At 36.6% G+C, this 9,334-nt stretch overlaps 1 protein-coding gene across 2 annotated transcripts; it reads right to left on the reverse strand.

Moving 5' to 3' along the window:
- Positions 1–3,648: 3,648 nt before the first annotated feature.
- On the reverse strand, positions 3,649–9,334 carry rgs20 (regulator of G protein signaling 20). 2 transcript variants are annotated; one of them, XM_065275405.2, is made up of 5 exons: positions 9,168–9,334; positions 6,588–6,751; positions 6,019–6,108; positions 4,919–5,153; positions 3,649–4,828 (listed from the first exon to the last, which is right to left on the reverse strand). In XM_065275405.2, exons 1-5 carry the CDS (start codon positions 9,270–9,272, stop codon positions 4,640–4,642), a joined length of 783 nt encoding a protein of 260 aa, XP_065131477.1. In that variant the 5' UTR covers positions 9,273–9,334; the 3' UTR covers positions 3,649–4,639. The 2 variants fall into 2 exon arrangements, with proteins under 2 accessions (XP_065131477.1, XP_065131478.1); XM_065275406.1 differs by having other exon boundaries at positions 6,019–6,096; positions 9,168–9,332.

Genomic DNA, 9,334 nt, shown 5'->3' on the forward strand with positions numbered 1-9,334 from the left:
AGACTTGTTAATATTTAAAATTTATTTAACTTTGAACAAACTCTTGCCAGTAAATAACATAAATTTAAATCTACGGTAAATTACCGGCAACCCAGCTGCAATAACATTGTAATTTCTACGGATTTTTTTTACAGTGTAGCTTAGCATAAACCATTGAATCTGATTAGACCATTAGCATCACGCTCAAAAATAACCAAAGAGTTTTGATATTTTTCCAATTTAAAACTTGACTCTTCTGTAGTTACATCGTGTACTAAGACTGACAGAAAATTCAAAGTTGCGATTTTCTAGGCCGATATGGCTAGGAACTATACTCTCATTCTGGCGTAATAATCAAGGACTTTGCTGTCGTACCATGGCTGCAGCAGGTACAATGATATTACGCAGCACCTGACTATTTTCGGGCACTGCATAATATCATTGCGCCTCCTGCAGCCATGGTACGCCAACAAAGTCCTTGATTATTTAAATATCGAAACTCTTTTGGTTATTTTTGAGCGCGATGCTAATGGTCTAATCAGATTCAGTGGATTATGCTAAGCTAAGCTAAAAGTGCTAGCGCCAGACCCGGAGATCAGCTGAATGGATTCCAAAACGGTAAAAATCTAATATTTAACCCTGCCGTTTTATACCATTGTGATGTATGGTGCTTAGAAAATTTTTAACTTTAAATTTTAAATTTTAAACACATTAAATGCGTTGTCCCAGAATCCACCCATCTTTGTGTTATTATTGAAACATTTAACAACACATTTTGTGTTACTTTTAACACAACTTTTGTTAAAATATAACACAAAATCAACACAAAATTACACATAATGTGTTAAAATTACACAAAATGTGTTAAAAGCTTAACGCACAAAGATGTGTAAAAAATTAACACATCCTTTCTAAGAGTGCATAGAGTGCCTCTTAAACAATCACACATTTTAAAATTATTGTGCTTTATTGTATCTTAAATATTCCAAATGCCCACAAATCATTATTCTTCTGAATTCAATATAACAGAAAAAAACTAATCAGATTACTGTAAACATTCACATATTATTCAATAAAAGCGCATTATAATTTGTATGTAAACTGATTGGAAAGTAACACTTTTTTTGTATACTTTACAGAACAACAACAAAAAGAGAAAGAAAAAGATTTATAGGCAGTATAACTCCAAACCATTGGCTTAGATTGTGTTTGAGGTTGATCTATGTGGTGAATCCATCAGCTCAAATTGCACATGTCAATTGCACATATATTGGTCTAAGACAGTGGGTCTCAAACTTTTCAGCATGCCCCTCACCCTTGTGTAAGGTGCATCCCTCCATCAAAGAAAATTCATGACATAAAACAATCTCAAACTTAGAATCGGAATTAAACAAAACATATTAATGTAGTGCTGTTGTTTGCCTTATTTTTTTCTGAGGTTTAATCACACAAAGTTATGATAAATTAAAGGGGACATTTCATGAGACTTTTTAAAGATTAAAAATAAATCGTTGGCGCCCCCAGAGTACGTATCTAAAGTTCTAGCTCAAAATACCACATAGATAATTATATTATAACATGTTAAAATTTACACTATGTAGGTATGAGCAGAAATTTCTATTTTTTCACATGCTTGCAGAGAATGGTTTACCAAAACTAAGTTACTGGGTTGTTGTTTTTAACATTTTCTAGGTTGATAGAACCACTGGGGACCCCATTATAGCACTAAAACACGGAAAAAGTCAGATTTCATGATATGTCCCCTTTAATGTATTTTATAAAATGTCATAAAACTGGCCCCCCCCTGGCACAAGCGCATGCCCCCCAGTTTGAGAACCACTTGTCTAGAAGCACTTCCATGAAATACATGTTGGTACATACATGTCTGGACTTGGATCAACAATCTTAACGAATTGTCATCATATCTACCCAACTGACATACAGACCGACTTCCTTAAATGTGGTGACTTCAGCGCTTGATAAAAATGATGGTGGTGCTTTAAAACTAGAGGCAAATGAAGTGCAATAGTTCAATTCAGAAGTCACTGTGCATGACAAGTCATCTCATGAATTGATCAAAGGCCCAGAGTCTATGTGTGTGGCAAGAATTTAAATCAACTATTGCCAAAAAAGAGATCTCACAGAATGTCAAGGCACTTCCCTGAGTGAGGATCTTGTCTTTGAACGACATGAAAGTCAGGCAACAAAGTAATTTACAGAAGTAAAAATATAGTAAGAACTTGGCAGCTCCAATTCTAGTCATTTGTATTGGAGAGAATCACACAGTTTTAATGGACTTGGCTACTTCGGTGTCATCTACCTATGAGGTTCCTATCGATAAAACCTCTACCTTTCAGAGTTTAATATATGTCTGGAAAGGTATAAAACACACTTAATATTGTTGTATAATACCTGCATGTTAACTCTGCTCTATTCCTCACAATGACACCGTAGGGAAAAGTATCTCAACATACTTTAGACATAAGAGATTCTTAGGGCTTCGTAGCATCTTTGCATTGACCAAATGTCCAACCTTTTCCTACAGTAGATGCTCATACTGCAGACTGCATGGAAATAATTTAATGCTATGATGCACACCAAAGTCCTTTTAAGGAAGTTGCATCACTCTGCCACCATATTTGCAACGCTTCCAGGTCTTTTTAAGAACCTGTGCATGCGCAAAGTCCTTCTCCCAGAGGATTCTGATAGACGATTGGCTCTTTTTACTGGGAGGCGGGACTAAAGCAGACATTCAAACCGTTGGAACCCATTGATAATCATACCACTACTATTGACGCATCTTGTTAATATTAAATATCCTAGTGCACACTCTAAAAAATGCTGGGTTATTATCAACCCATAGTTGGCTCAAAAAGGACAACCACAGCCGCTGGGTTATAATGTTTATATTTGACCCAACAATGGGTTCAATCAACCCAGCATAGGTTAACCCAGGAGACCTCACAGTTCAAATTTGGCCAATGTTAATTAATGCTAAGAGAAGTGTTCTTGGGTTCTCCAGGGTTAAAGTACAGCTTTAGTTTAGGTTATTTTCAACCCTACATTGTGTCAAAAAAGTCGATTGCAGACGTTGGGTTAAATTTGACCAAAGAATGGGTTAAAACAACCCATTATTTTAGGTTGAAACAACCAGCACAGGTTAAAGGAAAAAGGTTTTTTAATGTTTTACTATGTTCTTACCTCAACTTAGACAAATTAATTATCTTTTTTCAATGTGTGCACTTAATCTTTGTACAGCATGTTGTGAATGTGTTAGCATTTAGCCTAGCCCCATTCATTCTTTAGGATCCAAACAGGGATGAATTTAAAAGCCACCAAACACTTCCATATTTTTCCTATTTAAAGACTGTGACATGAGTAGTTACACAAGTAAGTATGGTGGCACAAAATAAAATGTGGCGATTTTTTAAGCAGATAAAAAATGAGAACTATATTGTATGGCGGAAGAGCACTTAGTTTGCAGCTATTCGACCTCGGCGCTAAGTGCTCTTCCGCCATACAATATAGTTCTCGTTTTATTTTGTGCCACCATACTTACTTGTGTAACTACTCATGTAACAGTCTTTAAATTGGGAAAACATGAAAGTGTTTGGTGGCTTCTAAATTCATCCCTGTTTGGATCCTAAGAAATGAATGGGGCTAGGCTTAATGCTAACACATTCACAACGCGCTGTGCAAAGATTGTGTGCATTGATAAAGATCAGTGCGTACACTTAATGTATGTATTAATTAATCTACTTTGAGGTAAGAACATAATAAAATATAAAAAAACAGTGGTGTTTTCCTTTAAATGACAACCAAGTGGGCTGGGTTTGTCCCTTTTTGATTCCAACGCTGAAAATAACCCAGCATTTTTTTTTACTTATATCTCTCCCAACATTGGGTTGTAACCCTTTGCTGGGTGGTTTAACATGTTGTTGGGTCAAATACATTTCACAAATATTTTCTGGTTTATTTGAATCCAGATTTGTCCATTATTTAAGTCTCTTTTTATAATACTGACAGAGCAAAATTGTAATTTCTTATTGGAGATGCCAAGTCATTATATCAGAGTTAGCTGGTGAAGTAGCTGAAACAATACTGTGTATCACAGGCTCTCCTGTGTGCTGAGCTGAAGTGTTGCCTTGACTCGAGCTTTGATTCTCATACGCACTATTCAGAAACGGGCAATACTTGTTACCCATAGTTCCCTTTTCTTTAAGTATTGTAATATGAGGAAAGAAAAGTTGAAATGTTATAGAAATTCATAAATATATCTATTGTATATACTGTGTAAAGCCCACAATTGGTATCACATCTTCCTTCGAACATTGATACAAAAATGAAAATAAAAACAATAAAAAAACTTATAACACAAATAAAATAGATCATTTTTTTCTCAAAAACATCAAAACACACTGATAATCCTTTGGAGCGTCTGGCTATGCTGATCTGTAGCAGTACTTGTGGTGTTGAGCCCTCAGGAGATTTGAGATATTTTTTCTTTTAAATCCAGTGACCTGGAGACCTGAGTGTCTTTTTCAGGTACAGATCGCTGTAGCAGTAAAATCCCTGGGAGGACCCATATCGGGCCCTTTGAAATATATTCTACGCAAGGAAAGGTAACAAACTAAAAATAAGGGACCAGGATCACAGGTGTCTAAGATTCCTGCGGCTGCTCGGACACTGTGTTAAGCAGGTTTTTGTAGACTTGGGAGTTCATGAATCGAGGATATGAGTCTCTTTGCATTAACGTGTATATCTGAAGCTGAGCGTCATCGAACGTGTGCGATGTTGGCTCCAGCATGTTCCTATTTATAACCTCCCGAACTCTAGAGTCGAGGCTCACCTAAGGAAAGCAGAAAACATATTATTATATGATAAAGGAAATCCTCTCGATTTATGTTCATATAGTTCTTGTTCTGACAGAGATGCTTACCTCTTTGGGTGAGAGAATAGAGATGTAATCTTCGTATATAACCCGAGCCTTTTCCTCGATGAGGCTCTTATTGGTTTCCTTACTGAATTCCTCACAAGCCAACCAAAAGAGCATGTTTTCCTCACTGAACTCAGTGCGCAGAAACTGCCGGAAAGCACTTCTTCCTGCAGGGCAGTGCATCAGTTTGTCGAAGGATTGCCCCCATGAGCACGCCTCCTCCGCAGTGGGTTTTGGACTGCCAAGAGACACAGGGGTCTTATTCAATTTTAACAGAAAACCCCTCAGAGTTTTTCATGACTTTTTAAAACAGTTTAAAGGGAAATGTTAACAAGAGAGTGTTTCTAACATAGATCAGTTCAGTCGTTTTTTACAGAGAAAATACACATCAGATTATATTCCAGGCAGTGGTTCCCAAAAGGAAGTTTATCCTGCTCTTTGAGTTATTTCGGTGAACAGCTTTGTAACATCACCAGTTGTAATGGTGGAAACTTTCAACAAATTTCTGCATGTTTACATATCAAATTAATTGAAAATCAGTGTGTGCAATAGAATCACATTCATTTTAACACATTTAACACAACTGATAGCCTTATTTTGTAACACTTCATATTAAGAGCTATGTTTTGTAATGGCATTATTTCTTTACATTTACAGCTGGGAAAATAAGTATTTAATACTTATTCCCTGTGTCATTTCACTTTATTTATTATGACTCAACTTGTATACCTAAATGTTCTGATTTCGCATTCAATGTTTGGCTTGATGGCTACATCTGGTGGAAATTTTATCTCAATAGCCCCCTTACTCATAAAAATGCTGATGTGTCAAATACTTATTTTCCCTGCTGTATGTAGGATGATTTTATGTAAAAAACAGTAAATTACAAAAAATACTTTAGCTGTGTTTTCAAAGACTAGCGCTGCAACCGAAATTGCCTACTTCCATACTAGCAGGCGAATATCACTACTTCGCCTATTATATAAGTATGGAAGTAGGTAATTTCGGATGCAGCGAATGTCACAAATTTCACAGATAGCTTAACATTTTACTCCGCAACGTAGCTATCAAACATTTATGTGAAGCTTTATAGAACGACTGACCTCTCATCCAAGTCTCCATTCCCTTCTGTTTTAAGATCATACGATGCTCTCCGGTTCCTCTCTTCTCTGTCGTCATTCCTAACAGTGAGACTGCAAGGTAGTAAACACATCATGATCCCAGGACAACTAACAGTGGGCATTAGGAAGCCTTGGAGTAGCTTTTACCTGCTCTGTTGGAGTTATTTATGTCTTTCCAATGTTCAATTTAGCAATGTAACTGGTGCTTATTATAAGCTCAGTTGATAAGAGCACACTTGCTGTCCAGTATGCTGGACTGACTGATCTCAAGATACGTTTTTTTTTTTTTTTTTAAAGCAGATGTCTTGGGATTCCTGACATGCATAATAAATAAATACAGCAGATCGCATTTCATAGCAGACTAAAAGCATATCCGGTCAATATTTCATGAATATTTATTGTGGATCCAAGCCACAAAGTAAAATTTAAGTCTTGTCAGATGCAATTCATTTCTTATGATGAAATGGTTTCCTGGCCCTAAAAAGCCCCCAGGCTAACCTCGTTAGATAAGATCTAATATTACCCGAGTAAATACATGGAAGTACACCTACCAAGAGCAGCTACAGCAGCAGCACCAGCAGAAGCAGCAGGCGTTAGAACCGCGGTTCCCCTGGCCGGGATGCTCGTTCTGCGCCGGTGCTGTGGTCTCCGCCACCGACTCCTGCTGCACCGACATCTGCCTCTTTCGCATCTCCATCCGCTCTGATCCCATGGGCTGTGGAAAACAGGATGCAGATGAGATGGAGATAACGTAGCAGGACCACAGAGATCAATGGGTGATATTAATGGATCAAGCAATTTGGAGGGTGTGTAGATATTAGAAGTTATTCCACTAACAGTTCATTAAACAGATTGTGGCTTCCAATGAAAAACAATGCTTTTAAGGAAACAACAAATGTGAATGTGTCATATAAATGTTTATGAAAGTGGATTTGATTAACTGGCAGTGCTGGAAAATAAAAGTAAGAAACATCAATCCCTGTGGATGGTAAATGGAAATATAGATTGACTTGAGCGTGGACAAGTTTTAACTTGACCATAATCCAAAATGTTATACCATGTCACGAACACTAACATGACCTAACATGTTATCACATACTTGAGATTGAACCGATACAGAACACACACATACAGTACCACCCACATTTACATATATTTACAAAAACAAAAATGACAACAGATATATAAAACTAGCTGTACTTGTTAACAATTAGTTAATCCATTAGCTTACATGAACTATCAATGAACAATACTGCATTTATTAATCTTAGTTCAAGTTAATGCATTTACTAATATGCAGTACTGTGCAAAAGTCTTAGGCCACCATGCCAGAATTAGAGTTGTTGTTTTTGCAATGTTATAGTGATCATATATAAGTTTTTCTTAGTCTTTTTAATAGAATACATCCAGAAAATACAGGAAATGTGTATGTAGTATTAAAAACTGTATAAAATGTAAACTGATGTGTCAAGTTTTTAGGGTAAACTCCCCTTCCACTCGAGCAATAGCAGGAAACTGCAGGATTACTTGATTCTGCTTAAAAACGCTTAAGATGTGTTTAGTGCCAAGAGAGGTCACACTAAACACCAACGATGCCTACATTTTTTAGTCCTGAACATTAAATTTTAATTTTTTTGTACATACTTCCTGTATCTTAATAAAACAGATTGAAAACTAATTATGGATGGACATTAAAACTTCTAAAACAACAAGTCTGGTGGTGGTGGCCTAAAACTTTTGCAGAGTACTACTGTAAACTAGGTAATTCACCACTAACACAAATAACTATATTGACATTAACAAGAATTATAAATGAAAATTGTTTATTATTTGTTCAGGTTAGTTAATGCATTTACTAATACAACCTTATTGTGTTTAATGTGTTACCAAAACTAGTTATTATAATGTTTGGGTTCCTTCACTGTCAGAAAAATATACTTTCCTTAGCTGTCACAGGGGCAGTACCCTTTAAAAAGGTCCTAATGTATACTGTATGTATACATTTAATACCAATATGTACCTTTGAGGTACTAATATGCACTCTTTGGTACCAATATGTCCCGCTGAGGTACTAATATGACTTCTTTAGGTACAAAGGTGTGACCATTTTTTGACCCTAACAGTGTAGGCGAGTTAGTAACCCATAGATTCAAAATATTAATTCCTTTATCTTGAATATCAGTATCACAAAGATGTAAACAAAGATGTAAATCACAATCAGTGTTACAGGTTTTGTACATTCAGCACACATCCTTAGGCCTACAGCACAAAAAATAGACTCGTTGCCATGTGGGTGGGCTCTCTCTCTCTATTTCTACAATCTTTGGTATTTGTAAAGATTTTAAAATATGGAACTGAGGCTCAAACAAACCATGACATGACCACATTTAAAGGATATTTCAGACACATTGTGTGTGTCTTTACTGAGCTTTCTTGTGAATGAATACAGATGAGGATTTTGAATGAAAAGTAAACTATAAGTGACAGGATTAACAAGTCCGATCACACCAAATCTTGCTGCATGTGTTAAATTCAAAGGTATCAGAAGAAATTCCTTGCTTGAGGGTCGACGCTTGGTAAAGATGTTTGAATATTCGTTGAGGGTAGGAGGGGGCGCGCAGCACGCATCCCTTCATCACAGTGATCACAGCCACGGTGCATAAGAAATGTTCAAGCCGTGATTGATGAAAATAACCGCGATTTAAAATAGACAGATATTCGGTTATTTGCGGATTATTTAGGCACAACACTGGCATACGCTTGTACTGACAATGGTTGACAGAAACGCCTGATATGTTCTGGTTTTAAACGAAGCAGAACAGACGGGGAAAATGAATTTAATGGCATATAATGCAAACTGCGATGGGGCATACGGGGAAAAGAATAATGCACAGTTATTTACATCCACAGGATACCATTTTAATAAGCAAAACCATAATGGACGAACAGCATTTCCAACGAATATCATCGCATTTCAAAGTGCCATCATGAAGCCCAGCTACGGTATCTCTTTATCGCCCAGGACAATCATCGAAAAGACATCTCTGTCAAAAATGACATGCCATCTTCAACAATTAAACTCAATGGATAACATGTACATTGAAAAAATAACTTAGGATCCCCATACTTACAATTTCACCATGTATGCCCAGAGATAAGATATATTCTTTGCCTTGATTACATCCGCTGGCATAAGGATTTTTTTTAAAGACCGGCTGTTTTTTGTCAATGCGCATGCGTCTTTTGTGCGAGCTGTGGTGGAGGCAGCGTAAATCCTTCGGATGTCACTGATTCATTA

The sequence above is a fragment of the Paramisgurnus dabryanus genome, chromosome 6, assembly GCF_030506205.2.
Source record: "Paramisgurnus dabryanus chromosome 6, PD_genome_1.1, whole genome shotgun sequence".
NCBI lineage: Eukaryota > Metazoa > Chordata > Actinopteri > Cypriniformes > Cobitidae > Paramisgurnus > Paramisgurnus dabryanus.